The sequence below is a fragment of the Lasiodiplodia theobromae genome (assembly GCF_012971845.1).
Source record: "Lasiodiplodia theobromae strain AM2As chromosome Unknown scaffold_2, whole genome shotgun sequence".
In the NCBI taxonomy this organism is placed as follows: Eukaryota; Fungi; Ascomycota; class Dothideomycetes; order Botryosphaeriales; family Botryosphaeriaceae; genus Lasiodiplodia; species Lasiodiplodia theobromae.
In genome coordinates, this window is record NW_023336495.1 from 361,242 (window position 1) to 378,345 (window position 17,104).

Below are 17,104 nucleotides of genomic sequence, written 5' to 3' on the forward strand. Positions count from 1 at the left end.
CGAAATCGCAATCCACGCATTTGCGAACAATGTTCTGATATGCAGTGCCTAAGGCCGTCGGTCGTCCATCAAGCAGTCTGCGGGCCGTCACAACATCATGCGGTTCGCGGCTGGTGCGGAATCTTGCGATTTCCTGTTTGTATCCGATCTCAAGCAGCGCGACGCCTAAGTGCGCTAGTGTCATGTTCCCGAGTCCGTGAAGGTGAGCGATGCTTGGCTCAAGGTCGGCAGTAGGATTGACTCCTGCCGGGGGTCCTTGCTGTTCCGCGCGTGTATTTGCGTCCGGAAAACTAACGCTCAGGTGCAAAGTCTTGAACAATTGTAACAGATCCTCGTCAACAGTCGGGGCCGTTCCGGTTCCAAACACGGAGAGGTCTTTCAGATGCCAATCGGGAGCTAGCCAGGGAGTGGAGTGAAACCGAAGAACTACTGTTGCCAACAAATGGGCGAGTTGTAGTTGTTGGAGTATGGGCATTCCTTCCAGAATCTCATTCAATGGGAAAGTCTTCTCCATGGTATCCTGTCTTCCACCAGGGCCCGGTGTCCCTGTAGAGTAGAACACAAGCCGCGTATCGGCATTCAGGTAGCCGAGACATGCTTCTTTGCATGTGCTACTGAAGTGTGAGCATATGCTATCAGCGTGGCTGAGATCGAATGTAGAGTGGCACAGCTCCTGCCTGCTCTCCGATGGCGGTGGAGCTTGTTTTCTTGCAGACCGAGAAGCCTGAAAACCTTCATTATTTTGACCGGGCTCATCTTGGACCTTCCTTTTTCCTGGTTTAAATGTAGGAAGGGAGATGTCGAAGTGCACGGCACGTTTCTTCCCTTTTGGTACTTTTCCAGGCTGTTCTCCGCCATCGCCATTTCCTCCAAGGGACTTTTGTTCTTGGGAAGGTGATTTTTGTGGTGCGGTGAGGCTCCTCGGTACTTCCATTGAATTTGTTTCCACATAGAGCCAGACTGAGTGCTCCGAAGGTTCACTACCATCTATGTTAGTTCCCACGGCCAAAAGCGCAAGCAAAGTTAGATTTCACAGGCTTTGCTGGCTGATGTGCAAACATACCTTGCAGTTGGAGCCACGTTTTTCTGCCGTGCTGATAAGACCAAATCCAGACGAACACCAGGATTGCATTTCGCATTGACTGAAAGTTGTGCTTTGTGTCCGCTGTGTGACGAGTTTGAACAGGACCACACCTTTGCCAAGCAAGAGTGTAAGCTTTTAGAAGCTTTATTGATGTGTGAAAACTCCTGCGGGATCTCAGCTGTGCGGCTCAAATATGCGGTAGGTATTGCCTCTGAGGAACGTTGATTGACTATTCGGGACAGGTCGGTGATCGAGGATGCAGTATATTCAATGATCTCTTTGTATTTCTTTTCATTGAACGAGAATGAGATCTTTTCGCGGAATTGATGGAGGAGATCCATCTGTGGTGTTGTTCGTTAGATATTTGCAAACTGGAGCTAGTCTAGACAACTAACCTCGCCATCAAAAGGCAGTTTCCCAAAATATTTCGAAAGTTCCGTTTCGATCTCGCGCAACATCTCCGCAATGGCTTTCAAGTTCTCGGAGCATATTTCGTAATCTTCTCCCAAATAACGACTCCACTTATGATGGAACTCTTGGTCTTGCCACTTGCAATGGTTTGTATCCCTCAGCATGCTCAGCAGTTCTGGGCCGCTGACTAGGGGCTTAAGCAGGCGTCGGCATGTAAGGTGAAAAAGATGCTCCTGGGTTTTGATGCGCAAGTAGATTCTACGGACAGCCGAAGAGTAGGTGGAGAATGTGTGTAGCTTGTCACGTGCCGTATGGTATGCAGTTAATGCCTCAATGAGAATAGGAACAACGCCGAATGCTAAGCCGGCGATCTCGAAGCCAGACATAGTACTGGGTAGTGCAAAGACGGAGTATGCGTTGAGGCGAGATGGCAGACGGAAGTTGGTCTTTTCAGCTCCAATGAGACCATACAAGCCTAGTAATGAGGCTTAGACTCTGCAAGGCAGACGGGAAAAATACTCATGCATATGCAGCCTACGATAGCTGTAATCACGCTGAACCAATAGAACTTACCCACGTCGCCACCCTGGCAAGCGAGCCCCACACTCTGCGCAGCACAGCCTCGCCAATTTCAAATCAACCCGTTCCATATCGCAACTGAGTAGATTCATATTCATTTCGCGGTCGATATTTCTCTCGTAATTCCGTCTGCGATGCTCAATTCAGTTTTCAATCTACGAATTCTCCGTCAAGACACCAGTGATAACCGAGGACGCGCTTCGAAAAATGGCCACTAAAGAACCTGACGCTGTTTCAAGGAAGCGCATGCGTGGCGAGGCTGACATCCGTGGGCCGAGCATCCAAGCGCGACTTCGTTTGGAAAGCGAGGAGGTCGAGAAGTCTACATTAATACGTGAATGGCAAGACAAAACTGTTGAACAACCCTCTGTAGGCTCCGGCGGTGCCATCTCTCGTCTATTCAACGGCTGTGTCAGTCTGCTAAGAAGCATTATCAAATGCTCAAAAGGAAAGGAAAGATTGCATGGGGACTATACGCAGCTTCAAGAAAGCCTTATAGCTCTCATTCTTTGGAGTGAAGACCACCACTTATCGACCGGAAATCTGGACACCCAACTGCATGATTCCGAAGACCTTCGAGAGCTTATTTGCTCCCTTCTCCTCTCTCTGGCGGACTTGCTAGTCAACGGTAAGCTCATCGGTGTTAGCGATCTAGTGTTGTGCGTCTCACGTATTTCATAGGCCTTCTCCAACACATTGTTACCAGCCCTGCGGAACGTCATGCAACCCTTTTCAAGTACGACATGTTGAGCCTGATGCACGAGGCAAGAAAGGCGGTTAGCATTGTGGAAACTCCAGTCGATTACACACACGACAATGTACCAAGCATGGCTGCTACGTTAGGGACGCTGGTCGACTGTCTTATTTCTCTCAATCAAGACAACTCCAAGGACCAATTCGGGCACTTCACCGTAATTGAAGACAGACCACCCTATCTTTATCATCTGGAGCTGATAGCATCAAAATTTCCAAATGCTTCGCGGCCACTTCTGGAGCACCTTGCAAAATGCAACTGGGAGCGTTACTTGAGGTTGCAAGAGCGCAGAGAAATGATCAAAGATGGGGAGAATTTACAGGGCGAAGACACTGAATCAAAGTCAAGGTTTAATGATTCAGCATTAGGTACCTCGGTGCCAGCTCAATCTGAATCTGGTGGTAGCGTTTCAACATACGCTGAAACGGTTGTTTCCAGTCGAGCAGGATCAAGCCACCAAAAAATGCCCAAACTACCCAGACAGGGTCGAAATGGAAAGAGATTCATCTGCCAAGTCTGCAACAGAATTGTGGCAATTCGCTACACCCGGGATTGGAAGTATGTCAGCTGCCTGAATTCCAGTCTATTTTTACTCACTTCTGGTCAGGAAACACGTCTTCCAAGATTTGTTGGCATATACTTGTATCTACGAAGGCTGTTCAATCAGTCTTTGGGAGGATCGGGATGCCATGACAAACCATCTGGCTGTTGAGCATGGCCTTGACCCCGAATGGAAAAGCCACCCATGTCCTCTTTGTACCCATCATACCGGTGAAGGCAAGGATTTGATATCTTTGCACATCTCAAGACATATGGAAGAAATAGCTTTGAATGCTCTTCCAAGCGGATATGAATCAGACTCGGAAGCGGAAGCGGACTCGGCTGTCACAGCCTCACATTCAACCTCAGGCCAGAATGATGGCTCTCTTTTACGAAGTACTACAAGCTCCATAATATCAGAGAACCTTCCCCAGCCGGACGACGAGGAAGTCGAGTCCAATAATCCTGTTCCAGATGAGCCCTCTCAATATTCAATCCCCACCGCCCCGCACTCAAGCGTAGATTCTGTACCCAACGATCAACGCAATTTCAAGCTTCCAGTTCCCAGCATGGCCGATATCTCCTCGCCAAACGCCAATTCGTCCGACTGGAACTCTCCATACCACAACCAGCAAAGCGCAAATGTATCAACGAACTCTCCCTTTCCGGGCTATTCCAATAGCCCCTACCTCCCGCCCATCTCGTCGACCGTCTCTCCCGGGACGCTGCCAAGTATCGTGAAGGATAAACCGGAGTTCTACGACGAGCAAGAGATCGGCCCGTTCAGCACGAACTACAGCGACCTTACAAACACCGACATCCCCGTCATGCAGCCGTTAGGGGGCCAAATTCAAACGAGCCATTTTACTAGCATCAACGACCAGCCAAGCCTCCTGAGGCCACCGATAGCCGAAAAGGACTCCTGCTCGCCTGCAACTTTGGACCAGAGACCAGATGTATCAACAGACTCTTCTGTGCAGGGTTTGGAATCACCACGAGTGCCTTCCCGTCGGCGCATGCCGCCGTCTCCGACTGGTCCATCTCGCCGTAGCCGTCGTCTGCCGTCAAGCATGCTGGGCACGCCCTCATTCTCCAAGGCCCCGCCTTTCAGCAGCCACATCGAAGAGGCCCGCCGTTCCTTGCGGGTCGGCCGTCCTATCGCTGTCAGCACTGATTCATCGCATGTGGAGACGCACAACAACGAGGACGAGTACGTGTATGAGTATGATGACGAGGAGGATCAGGAGCAGGGTGAGAAACAGGAAGACGATAATGAGACGAAGAACCTCTGGGAAAATGAGGGTGTGGATGGCGACCTCGCTCCTCTGGCGCTGGGGGGTCCTGCAATTGGCAAGTTGCAGCAACAGCGCCGGGATCAAGCGGGCTTCGGCGACGAACAGCAACACCAAGTGGTCGATGGTGATCGCGACAGCGGCACCACCAACTTCCAAGATGACTTCGAGGCCGCAATGAAGCAGGCGCTGGAGAGAAAGGCAGAGGAATTGATGGAAGAGGCCAGACGTGAGGCATTGCTCGCCGTGCAGAGGAATCGCAACCGTTACGTCGACTCGGAGTTCGAAGATGGCAGACCGTGGAAGAAGCCGCCCACAAACCATGGCAAGAAGGCCGCCGGGCCATCCACGAGGGAGACGCCTTCACGTTCAATCCAATCTGTTGCATCTTTCGACCCAGCACATCTTCCTAGTGCTGCTTCTGTGGCACCGCGCAAGGAGCAAGACGCCCCTCCCGCCAGCTCCTCCTCCACCTTTACTCGCCGTGATGGCATCCCCAAGAAGAATGTTCGCTTCGAGATCCCGCCTGAGCATAGCCTACACAACATCGACCAGCTCATTGCTCAGTCCACCAACGCGGAAGAGATCAAGGACTTAAAGCAGCAGAAGCGTCTCCTCCGCAACAGACAGGCTGCGTACGACCCCTCCTTTCGAGTTTAACATTTCAATTCTTATAGATGCGTCTTTCATAATTTGTTGCCACTCTTCTTACTAACTTCTACTATAGCCTCGACGCGCGGAACCGGAAAGCATCACATGATTAGCTAGATTATTGGAGGCTATTTAGAACGGAGCAACCTTGAACTTTTTAGGAACAAGAATTTCCTTTAAGCATCCATTTAGAACCTGCAACCGGCATATTTTGGATCAACGTACACTTTATCTATGGAACATTACTGAATACGACAGGGAAAAATAAAATGGCCAGTGAGAATCTTGGCCTCCGGAGGCTGTTTCGGAGGTCTGTAGTCTGATAAGTAATGTTGATGTACAGGGAAGTTAACATACTCGTAGGAAAACTCAAGTGTATTGTAGCCCTTCTCTTAGGATTTGTTGAATTTTAACGCGTGACAGACTCCTACCGCCTTTGGACCAGTAGCTAAGCTCCTACGTGTTTGATGCGGTAGACTTGAGCCGCATGGGACGGAGCAAGGCAGATGTGTGCGTAACAGAGCAGAAAGATTGTCGTCAGACTTGGCGAAATAAGGGTCGGTTGGTTGCTTTTCGTGATACGAATGAGGTGATTTGGCGGGTCGTTTTGTTTAGTAGATGGTAGTAAATTGTATGTAGTCTGTTACGTATGCCGCCTTGAAACTTACACTCCAATCGTGACTCGTTTTCGCGAGGCTATACGCTTCGACTAGAAGACTATGAAACACAAAGCTTCGTCCCTAAGCGGTGTTATTAGTTAGCCTTGTGTACAACGATAAAAACATATTTTGGCCATGTCCGTAACACAATATCGCCCCACGTAACGATAAGCTATTAGCCTTTCTGAGTTATCATTCTACCGTTGAAGCATATTGATCGTCTAGATTCTGGGGTAATCAATCTCAAGCCTGAAGAATTACAACATTCTCGATGTCAGATGGAGAAAGTTAGTCAATAATAAACATAAAACATAAGCCACTGGAGAAGTGCACATGAAGGCAGCAAGCATTGATTAAATGTCGTTCAGGTCAGGGCCTCTCGAGAACTACATATCAACCGTCTCCTCATCCTCAACTCCGAACAGCAGCCGCATAGGATCCTGGTATTGAGCGAATCCAAGCCCGGGCTCCAAAACCCCGTAGCCTAACAGCCGCTGTGCCTGGGGCTTCAACTTCCTCACCCTCTCCAGCGGTATCATCAAGAACTGATTCTCAGCGGGGCGCAGCGTAGGCTTGCAGAGAAATATCCCAACAGTCTCACGATAGTCGTTCCTACAAGTATTTCGAAAATCAGCGGTTAGCTTCACCATACACGTAAACAAACAACGACGTGGTGAGCTCGTCTTACTGAGTGATGTTCGCGCCCCCGGCGTGGTAGAGATTCCCTAGAAAGATAAGAGCGTCTCCGATCTCAAGCTCGGCAGGAACAGCCTCTTCGTCCAACGGACGTCTTTCGGGGCCCCACAGGTGTGAGCCAGGAATAGCGATGGTCGCACCGTTCTCCTTTGTTGTCTTTGTCAACGCTGTCACACAGCCGATCATTACAGGCAGTTCTTTATCATGCGGGTGATAGTCACTAGTACTGAGTATGAGCAACGGGCTTAAGCATGGATGTGTGGTAGACGTACTTGTCGTCGCGGTGTAAAACCTGCTGGGTTCCTCCAGGATTGATACGGAATCCGACCGTGGACGAGATTATCGGTTTCCCGCTGACGGTGGCTTGATGGTCTCCTCTCCAGAAAGTGTGGCTCGAGGAGACCAAGATGTTGGCCACGCTTGTGTAGAGATGGTTACATGCAAGCTCGACGCAGGCGTCGGAAATTCCCAACAAGCCTGAAGCTCGCTTGGTCGTCTCTGGGAAAAGGCCGTACTTGTCGGGGATGTCGTTTTCAAAATGCGGTTTGAGATCTTGACGGATCTGCCCGGCAAGCTCTCGAGTAATGAGGTTTTCGACGATTACTCCTCCATCGCGTTTGAGGATGTCAACCAGTTTCTGTGGCGTGGTAGAGGGATCCGATGCATTGAAGCGGGCAATAGTGGGCATTTTTGTAGCAATCATGACTATGGTAGGCTTGAGTAGGTCAGGTGAATCGAAACTCAAGCTGAGGAGCGCGACGAGTATACTGTTCTTTAAAAACTTCCTTGCCGTCTGGGTATATATAGAGAGGTGTGCTGTTCGTTTCTCTTCCGAACTACCCAAACGGAAACAAGCGACTATACCTAAAATGGTAAAGAACAGGAGAAATCCAGAATGCGGATCATGACCCATCGACTGGGATGCCCGAAATACGCCATGCCTAGATAGGTAAACAAGAGAGAAATTATAGCAGGATGGGCACCGGAGCCAATTAGCTACATTGGGAGAGAACGGAGACGAGTAATTTTATAGAAACATTATCCCTGCAGATTCGGAAGAAATTTACCAGCAATCAATATGAAAAAGGTTCTTCACACATCATGCGGAGAGTTGCACCCGTAGTTTCTTCAAACAAGCTAATCAATATGCTAATAATCTTTTTCCTTGCTCTTCCCACTTTTTAGCTAGAACCTGCCAATCGGACTCGTTGCCAGACCAGAATTCATTGAGAAAGTCCAAAACCTGGTAGTATTGTTTGAGTTTAGTTGCCTCGAGAATAATGTCGTATAGAGTAGAAACGATGATCTGACTCTCTCTATCTCCATAACTTTCTACACCAGCGATGAAGATAGGCCATGGTAAATTTTGAGTCCATTGGTAAATATTCTCCAATGCCAGAAGCTGCCTCTTGAGATCTGACAATGCTATCAGGGATTCATTGCAATGGCCGTGTCCAAGACATCTCGCAACATATAGAAGAGCAGCGTTGTGATGGATATCGACAAGACGGACGAGATCGCGGCGTTGCTGAGTAGAGTTAATTGCAAGCCTTCCGGCAACCATCAGAGTTGTCCCCCTTGCCATCTCAAATTCTGCTCTCCAGTCACGGCTAGGATCTTTGGCAAAGCGTCCCTGACGTGCAAGTAGTGTTACCTCATGTAAGAGAACCAGGTAGTCTGCGAAGAGAACTGTCTCATTCATGACTGAATCATGATCGGGGTGTGGAAGGATAGCATCCACGATGCTTGGCAGATCGAAAGAAGTCGTGCTCGCAAATATATCGTATGTGGACAATTTGTTTTGCAATGATATGAAGAGTGTGCTTTTCCGGCACTCAGTCCCGGAAAGGGTGTTGACGAGGGAGCGTGCAGCTTTGCGGTGAAAGTCAGCCGCCTCGGCACCGGAATGAGCCATTTCGTAGCAGGAAAGAACGAGCATGGATGCCAGGATCCACTCAGCGGCGTTGGTATCGAGTCCCTGTCCGATGTCACATCCATTGGCGACTTGGTCTGTGACGTCGTTCACATATCTTGTGATCATCGATACTGCTTCGTTCCGGGTATCTTCGGGTACATCTGGTTCTCCACGAAACATGGCCGCATGCTGGGCAGCGACGGCAGCAACGGCAAGCCGTACTGCTGGGTTCATATGAGCCAGTGGGAGAACATGATTTCGGTAAAGATTGTCCTCGGTGTCTATCCAAACCATGATTGGAGCTACGTTTTTGTCGTAGTAATCAACCAGTTCCTGTAAAGAAGAGCCGCCAAGCGACTGGATTGGCGGTAGTTGAACACAACGCGACATGGCCGACTCTCCTGCCGACGAGTTCTCCACAATTGGGGCTTGGAATCCTCTCAACCGGCCACGGGTGGCCGCTCCGCCGACCCAACGGAGCCGAGGTCCGTATCCGGGGCAAGTAAGCCCTCTCTTTACACATTTGTTACAGCAGGGTTGGCCAGCATCGCAAGTGATTCGACGCTTTCGGCAGGTGGAACATCCTACCAATATTTCAGTGCCAACACTTCAGACTCCTGTACGATGACGACTCACCCTTCATAGCTGATGGAGCAATATATGGCTGGTCACAAATCATCGATTTCCTCCCCCACTTTTGCTCCGTTGAGGCTCTGTGCTCATGTGTTCACATAAAAAAATGGAAACGGAAGGAAGGGGAAAGGAGTGAGAACCAGCTGGTCGCTTGACGGCAAATCTGGATCAAACTGACTTACGGGAGACAGCATGAAGTCTCTGCTGCATATTGACGTAGTTCTCATTGGTGGTTGTTCCTTCATTTAACCTCGGCAATTCTTGATCAAAGCGGTGGGGCTTACCCCGTTTGGGAAATGCGCTATTTCACTTCGGGTAAAGAAAGTGAGATTTCTCCACAGCTCTCAATGTACTTCCTCATTTGTACTCGGTACTCATGCCCTGCTCTCCGATACTCCACCACTGCAGGTCAGGCCTGAGCATTCAGTAAGCAGCATTTCCAAGCTAAAATTTGCGGCGGGGAATGTCCTTTCCACCAGAAAGAATACGAGGCCTTATCATCATATTCCCGTGCTTACATCATCGTTCTTCTCTTCCTTTGCATAACAGTTCGTCTTACCAGATCAGATCTCCCTTTGTAAGGCATAAGCTTATAAAATTAAAGCTGTAGTAGAGGATGCGTTAGACGCCAAAGTTGACGTTACTGTATGTTTGAATAAACCAAGTGGCAAACACGCCGCAGTAGTTAAATGCGGGGTTAGTTGCCTTAATATTGAAACAAAGGATGAACAGTTGAATCAATCATCCGGACATGAATCCACAATATGTATGTCAACAAACGCATCGGGACAAGAGCTTCAACCACCCAACCCTGTTATAATATTGCACAGTAAGTATGTCGAACTTGTGATTGGATTCCGATCTCCTCAAAAGTTCCGTGTATAAGTGAATCCAACATCCAGGTACCTTTGCCCACAATCAAATACCACAACACGTTCAGAGATTTACTTCAACCATCAGCAAAATGAAAGTTTAACATCTTTTACGAGGTATGGAGGGTTTATATTTTCCGGAAGCTACCGTGCACACAAAGAGAGTGATCCTTGCCGATGAGTACGTACCTGGATCGTGCAGCAGCTTTCCGGGCAATCCCACGGACCGGCCCGCTAGTAATGTATGAAACAACGGCGAAGCTGGCCAATGGCCATGTGGGTAATAACGCCGCTATGCACCGCTCCGCGTGGCCCCCACATCCAACTCACAATAGACGTCGGTCGTCGGGCGGCGGGCCTGACATGAAAGTCGTGGCCGTCATGCCTCTCCCATCTCCAGCTCTTGGATGCAAGACACAGCGGTATATCAAGAGAATAACTCCCTGCGTGAGTAAACCACTCCGATTTGGACATCGAATTCTTCAATAAGTGTTCTATGATTCTGTCGAGGGCGATAGCTAGATCATGTGGTCTTTTCCATGGTCATGTACTCGTTCAAGCTTTCTCCATGGAGAAAGACGATAGGGTCGGATCACGGAAAACTTGGGTTCCGTTCGAACATTGCCCCACCGTCCAAGGATAAGTATATATACTCCTACTGCAGTTCTTGTAACCAGAAAGTCCAAAGTCCGACAGAAAGACAAGTCCAACATGTATGTCCGAGGCGACCTCGGACCCGAGCTCGGAGAAGGCGGGGATAACCACCAGGTGAAAAGACTGCACGATATCGAACCGTATTAATTACAGAACGCGTCACCGCGTCTCCGGCTGCGCCTTGTGCTCACTGAATCTTAGTCCTTACCAGGGAAAGCTTGTCAAGCTTGTATCCAACCACTCGGCCCTCGTTACGAGCTCCGGGCAGCGGTGTCGGCGAAACTTCCTACGGGAAGGCCTGCCTACAATCACGTCGAGGAGCAAATAACTCCGGAACGTAGAGCACCATCTGGCTCTGCCGCACGATGACTCGTCAGACTGAATGTTTCTCCGTGCCGGTAGCCGGACGTTTGGCGTGACGGCCCTGACTGAACGCCTCCTAAAACGGCCGCTATCGCAACTATTTGCTGTATAGCGTGGGCCTCGCGGCTCGCGGCCTGGCCCGCCACCACCATGCGTCATGCACCGCCTTAACCCAAACGCCAAGGCTGGAGAATTCCTTTAGGGCTGGCGAAGAAAGTAGGTCGACAGCAAACGCGGCCCTACTGCGCCTTGGCCGTCGTACGCGTCGTCGACAATGGCTCTCTCCTTTTTATTCTGTATATAAGGCAATCGTCATGTTTCTCCTCTATACAAATTCCAATCTCCAACCCTTCTTTCGTTTCAATTCCCCCCACCACCACTCGTTGTGAACCACCTCCCCTGAAATGCGTTCCCTCTCCACCATCCTGCTGCCATTGGCAGCCTCCGCCGTCTCGGCCCAGACCCCGGCACCCAGCAGCACCGCCAGCTCCTCTGTCATGCCGACCGTCACGCTCGACTACTCGACCGTCGCGGCGGCCGCCGGCAACGAGTCGCTCGGCTACTACAAGTACCAAAACATCCGCTTCGCCGCCGTCCCGACGGGCGACCTGCGGTGGGCGGCGCCGCAATGGCCGCCCGTCGAGACGGCCGTCAACGACGGCACGCTCGCCGACGCCGATGTCGACTGCGCGTCGGCCGAGGACTGCCTGTACCTGGACGTGTGGGCGCCCGCCGGCGCCGCGGCGGGGAAGAAGCTGCCGGTGATGGTGTGGACGTACGGCGGTGGTTTCACGGGCGGCAGCAAGTCGGAGAACACGCCGGAGGGGCTGTTTGATCTGAGCAAGGAGTTTGTGTATGTTGCGTATAATTATCGGTTGGGGATGACGGGGTTGGCGAATGGGCCGACGTTCTTGCATGAGGGGGGTGTGTCGAATACGGCGGTTTGGGATGTCGAGCATGCGTTTAAGTGGGTGAAGAAGTATATCGGCGAGTTTGGGGGCGATGCGGAGGATGTCACTGCTGTTGGCTTCTCGGCTGGTGGGTCGCAGGTCATGTTCCAAATGACCCGGTTTGCTGGCCATGCGGAGCAGTTGTTCCAGAAGGCGTATGTTATGTCCCCAGGTAAGTTACTTCTTAAACCTTATGAAATAACGCAAGGCTAACGGAAGAAATCGGCTTCGTCCCTGGTGCCGGACATAACCACGCGGAGCAGTTCTGGCAGAATGTCTCTTCCGCCGTTGGCTGTGATGGCGGCCACCTCGACTGCATGCGCAGCATCGACTTCGACACGCTGATCAGCGCCGCCGACGACATCGTCGACACGTACGACTACCAGATGCAGCCGCGCGTCGACGGCGACATCATTGCCGACACCTACGAAGCGCAGTTCTACCAGAAGCGCGTCGCCTTCAATGGCCCGGCCGTCCTCTCGCACGAGCAGCACGAGGCCAACAGCCAGTCGTACTCGGGCGTCAACACCAGCGACGACGTCGCGACGTACCTCCGCATCTTCTTCCCGGCCATCTCGGACGATGTTGTTGACGAGCTGCTCGAGCTCTACCCCGAGTCCGACTACACCGAGCCCGGCCTGCGCTTCTCGGACATGAAGCAGTCTTTCGATCTGACTTGCAAGAACCTCGCCCTCACCCAGTACCTCAAGAACAATACCTGGAACGCCATGGTCGCGCTGGACCAGGCGACGCACGGCACGGACCAGAGCTACTACTGGTACAGCACGTACTCGCTCAGCGACTCTTCCTCCTCCACCACCACGACCAGTTCCTCCAACTCGACCACCACCAGCTCCTCGAACTCGACCTCCAGCGGCGCCCCCAGCGGCGGTATGGGCAGCGGCATGGGCGGCAGCAGCTCGGTCAACGCCACCGTCGCCGTCGCCATGCAGAAGTACCTGCTGTCGTTCGTCCTGACGGGCAACCCCAACACCAAGTGGGCCGACGACAAGCTGTTCTGGCCGCAGTACGGCAACGAGACCAACTCGCTCGTCTTCAACACGACCTTTTACCTCGAGGAGGACGACCTGGCGAACGACAAGTGCCTGTACTGGAACAAGGCGCTGTGGTACTAGAGGAAGAACGCGGAAAATGTGATGACTGATGGCATGATGTTGAGGGAATGTGTATAGCCCTTTTTTATTTCGTTATGTATATATTGATGTGTAACTACATCGAATCTGTATGTACTCTTCGTGTATCTTCTTCCGTCCTGTTCTAGGGACCGTGCATACAAAACAATGCTACAGGCTTTGATGAAGCAAGTTACAAAATTTTTACAAACCGCTGTGCGCCACCAGTCTAGATGCGGCAATTCAGAAGGGTATTGCTCCACGCTGACATGAAAGAAAAAAGAAAAAGAGCGAACGCTGGGTATAGAAGGAAAGGACATGACTTCCTTTCACGTGCAACTACTTGAAGCATTCCAATGAGGGAAGACGATCAATGTCGTTTCCTGTTTGGTAAGCTTCCGGACTCTAGACCGTGACTTGCTATATACACAGCCACATCTGCTTTTCCCACTCGGACTTCCCGGCGTGGGGCTTGTTCAAGTCGCCTCGACCTCGGTTATGGTACCGAAGCATGTGACGGGCGTCGAGCTAAGGAGGACCTGGACTTCGGGAATGACGTACTAGACATCCGGAACAAACATCCGGAACAAGGGACTTTCAGAGGTACCTGTGGTACAGTCCTGCCCATGGTACAAGCGCAAAAGCTTGACAGGGGGTTTTGACCCTGGTTTCCAAGACAGTTGAGTTCCGTTTCGCCACGCGCGTTGGAGGTTGGATGGTTGTGAGGCGCAGCTCGGTCTCGAATCTTTCCGGGTCTTCGGAGTCACCACCGACATCATTGACGGTTTTGTGTGTGCCCCTGTCGGATCGTCCTTGGCCTCCACTTGCCGAGCTTTTGCTGATGACGCCATGCGGCTGAAAAAAGGCTCCTGAGACAGCTGACTGACAGAGGCCGGACTGTTCCCTCAGGAACACCGCCTCAATCCTTCGAACCGCGTCGCCGGCGCTGACATTTCTTGCTAGCGGGACGGAACAGATCCGAATGGAGGTAGTCCTCGTGGACAGCAATCTTGCTGAACCGTGTTTCCTGGGCCCCGTTCGTGGTCGGTGTTGTCGATCTCGGGGATGGCGTTTGTCCAACTCTTCCCCTTGGGGAAGCTTTGCCGTCAGGGCAATTGGAGATTCCCCCCATTCACCGGCGATGGCTGCGGCGGCGCTCGCCCCTCTCCAGATCGACGTCCTCATACTCCTCCTCCCTCTGCACCATCTGATCCGTACTCCCCTGCCTCTGCACGAACCTGCCACCGCCAACCGCGCCACCCGCATCCCTCGTCGTCGTCACCGTCGTAGTCGTCGTCTCGCTCACATACCCATCATCATTCACACTCCCCTCCCTCTGCCTCTCCCGCTCCAGCTCTTCCCTGCGCTGCTGCTCCTGCCCCAACGTCATGCTACTCGCGCTCCTATTCCCCTCCCCCTCCCCACTCACCACCATCCGCCTCTCATGCGTCACGACAATCCGATTCATCGCAATCGCGCCCATGTCCGCGCTGCTCCGCTGCACCGGCTCGCAGCTCGCCTCTATATCCGCCTTCAGCGTGTTCGGCCAGTCCTTGCCGAATCCAGCAGCAGCGGCGATGGCGGCTTCCTGGTAGTGGCGCGCCATCAGCGTCTCCGTGCCGACCATGGGGCCGGACGAGGCGATGCGCGATTTGTTGGCGGAGCCGCCGAAGATGCTGCGGGAGGTGCGGCCGCCGTTGGCGGAGGCGTTGGGGGGGAGGTTGGCGTGGTTGGCGGGGTTGTTGAGGGCGTTCGACGGGTAGGAGTGGTCGGTTGTTTGGCCGGTGCGGTCGCCGGATGTTACCCAGTGGAGGACGAGGACGGAGAAGAGGACTGTTTGAGGTTGTTAGGCTTGGGACGGGGGGACGGAGGATGAGGGGGGAATGGGTGACTTACTGTCGGCGTTGCAGCACAAGAGGCAAATCCACCCGGGCTCGCCCTTGAGCACCATCAGCACGGTCAGGTTGCCGACGCTGGACGTCAGCGTGGCGCAGCTGCCGACAAAGGTGCGGAAGGCCATGGTGTGCAGCGTGCTGTTCTGGCGGTTCTTGTACGAGTACAGCTGGCGCAGCGGCACGATGAAGAGGATCGTCATGTACACGTTGACGACGACGTCGAAGGTGATGAGCGGCATCATCGCACGCTTCTCCATGCCGATGATGCACGTGCCGGTTTTGTTGATGTAGGCGATGCGCCTGGCGGATGGGTCAGTGGCTGTGTGTGTGTGTCAGGAGTGGAAGCTCAGCATACCAGACGAAGTTGAGGATGACGACGATGGTGTAGGGGAGCATCATGAAGAAGCAGTTGAACAGGAAAAGCTTGTCCTTCATCCGAGGGTTATGCTTTCCGCGCACGATGTACTATACGAACCAAGAGTCAGTTCCCGGAAGTCAAAAAACGCACAGCTCCTCAACTTACCGCCTTCTCGACCAGGAAGAAGTAGATGAAGATCTTGGTGGACATGTAGCAGATGAGGCAGAGCAGGATGGCGCCTTCGCATATTGTTTGATTGCTGTTGAGCCCGATGTCCTTGAAGAGAGCGGTGACGAAGACGAACAGGAAGGAGTCGACGTAGATGATGATGATGAGCCAGGCGGCGAAGGGTAGGGAAAGCCAGTTGTGGATGCGTTGCACCCTGCGGACGATGCAAACGGATAGCACGCAGAGCGTTATCAATGACATGAACATCTGCCGTTTTCGTCAGTATAACCCCCAACTCGTCCGGTTCATCGACTCACTGATATCATTCTGCCCGCAAACGGAATCTGAGCAGGAGTGAAGTTGGGCGGAGCCCTGTCTGGGTCTCTCGCGACCATCTCGAGTGTGCCAACCATCTCGGACAGCGGACGAGACGGGGGAGAAAAGAACAAGAAAGAAACAAAAGTAAGGGAAAGACCCTAGCAAAGGGAGACCAAGGGGTGTCCTGGAATAGGGTACCCCGGCTATATAGCTAAAGGAGTGATGACGGGGGTGTGTGGGAGGAATGATCCCCACTTGAGGTGTTTGACAAAGAAGAGAGTGAGAGAGTTTGCAGCTAGCGGGACGGGCGTCGCGGATATCAATAATGGGCGGGCTGCGGGTCCAGGGAGGGTGCATGCTTTGCCGCGCGAGAAAAACAGCAGACTATCGTTCCCGCGCGTGGGCAGCCCTAGCTAAAGCCGGGGAGCAATAAGGTGACGGGCCAGCCAGCCTCGTGGGCGTTAGTGGCTCGCCAGGGGCCCGGTTCCCCGCAAGACGAACAAGCTGAATAGCCGAGCTGGCCGTGGAACAGGATTCGAGGCGCGGCTGATCTACAATCTAGCAGCCACCAAACCGCCGCTATTTTCCGTGTCGGCTTGTGAAAGTCGCCGCCCGGCCTCGTGGCGAAGGCGTAGGGAGGGGGGAGATAAACTCAGCCATCAACGAGAAACTTTCCTGGCGCCAGACACTGGTCGTGACCTAGCGCTCTGGCATGCTTAGGCGTGTCGCCGGAATCGTCCAAATGGTCGGCGATCTCGACCAACATCGGTAATCTGTATAGTCGAGATCTCGCACCCCAGGACCAGAGAGGAGAATTGATGAAGCAGCAGCACCCGACAACGGCCACGCATGAACGCCTGCTGCTGACAGGCGCACAGACTGCTCGCGGTGTCGTGCTCTCTGCGTTCGTGTCGCGCTTAGCGGAGCGGGACCGGGGCGCCATCGATTGCGCGAATGGCCCCGAGGACGCACCGCAAAGCTCATGGCGCTTTACCTCGAGAGCGGCACATCTGCGACTATTGACACGAACTCCACGTGGGTGAACTACTCTAGTCTGCGCCACGGGACGGGATGACATATTCTGCGCTGCGGGAGAACGACCGTAGAACCGCCGGGTCATGGCGACGCGGATGCTTGAGAGGGGGACATACTTTGCTAGCCCAGGGACCTCTGTGTCGC

At 52.6% G+C, this 17,104-nt stretch overlaps 4 protein-coding genes across 4 annotated transcripts; 2 read left to right on the forward strand and 2 right to left on the reverse strand.

The window, feature by feature from the left end:
* Positions 1 to 3,937: 3,937 nt before the first annotated feature.
* On the forward strand, positions 3,938 to 5,320 carry LTHEOB_644 (BZIP transcription factor; the record flags this gene model as incomplete). The annotated part of the gene is made up of 1 exon (XM_035515696.1): positions 3,938 to 5,320. One exon carries the CDS (start codon positions 3,938 to 3,940, stop codon positions 5,318 to 5,320), a length of 1,383 nt encoding a protein of 460 aa, XP_035369403.1.
* A 1,036-nt stretch (positions 5,321 to 6,356) lies between these two features.
* On the reverse strand, positions 6,357 to 7,369 carry LTHEOB_645 (Phytanoyl-CoA dioxygenase; the record flags this gene model as incomplete). The annotated part of the gene is made up of 3 exons (XM_035515707.1): positions 6,357 to 6,582; positions 6,659 to 6,886; positions 6,939 to 7,369. The coding sequence occupies 3 exons, from the start codon at positions 7,367 to 7,369 to the stop codon at positions 6,357 to 6,359; spliced, it is 885 nt and encodes a 294-aa protein (XP_035369404.1).
* Positions 7,370 to 11,507: 4,138 nt separating this feature from the next.
* Positions 11,508 to 13,189, forward strand: LTHEOB_646 (Carboxylesterase; the record flags this gene model as incomplete). The annotated part of the gene is made up of 2 exons (XM_035515718.1): positions 11,508 to 12,225; positions 12,273 to 13,189. 2 exons carry the CDS (start codon positions 11,508 to 11,510, stop codon positions 13,187 to 13,189), a joined length of 1,635 nt encoding a protein of 544 aa, XP_035369405.1.
* A 1,129-nt stretch (positions 13,190 to 14,318) lies between these two features.
* Positions 14,319 to 16,020, reverse strand: LTHEOB_647 (Ring finger domain protein; the record flags this gene model as incomplete). Its single annotated transcript, XM_035515729.1, has 5 exons — positions 14,319 to 15,019; positions 15,083 to 15,381; positions 15,437 to 15,546; positions 15,605 to 15,874; positions 15,925 to 16,020. 5 exons carry the CDS (start codon positions 16,018 to 16,020, stop codon positions 14,319 to 14,321), a joined length of 1,476 nt encoding a protein of 491 aa, XP_035369406.1.
* Between the last annotated feature and the right edge of the window lie 1,084 nt (positions 16,021 to 17,104).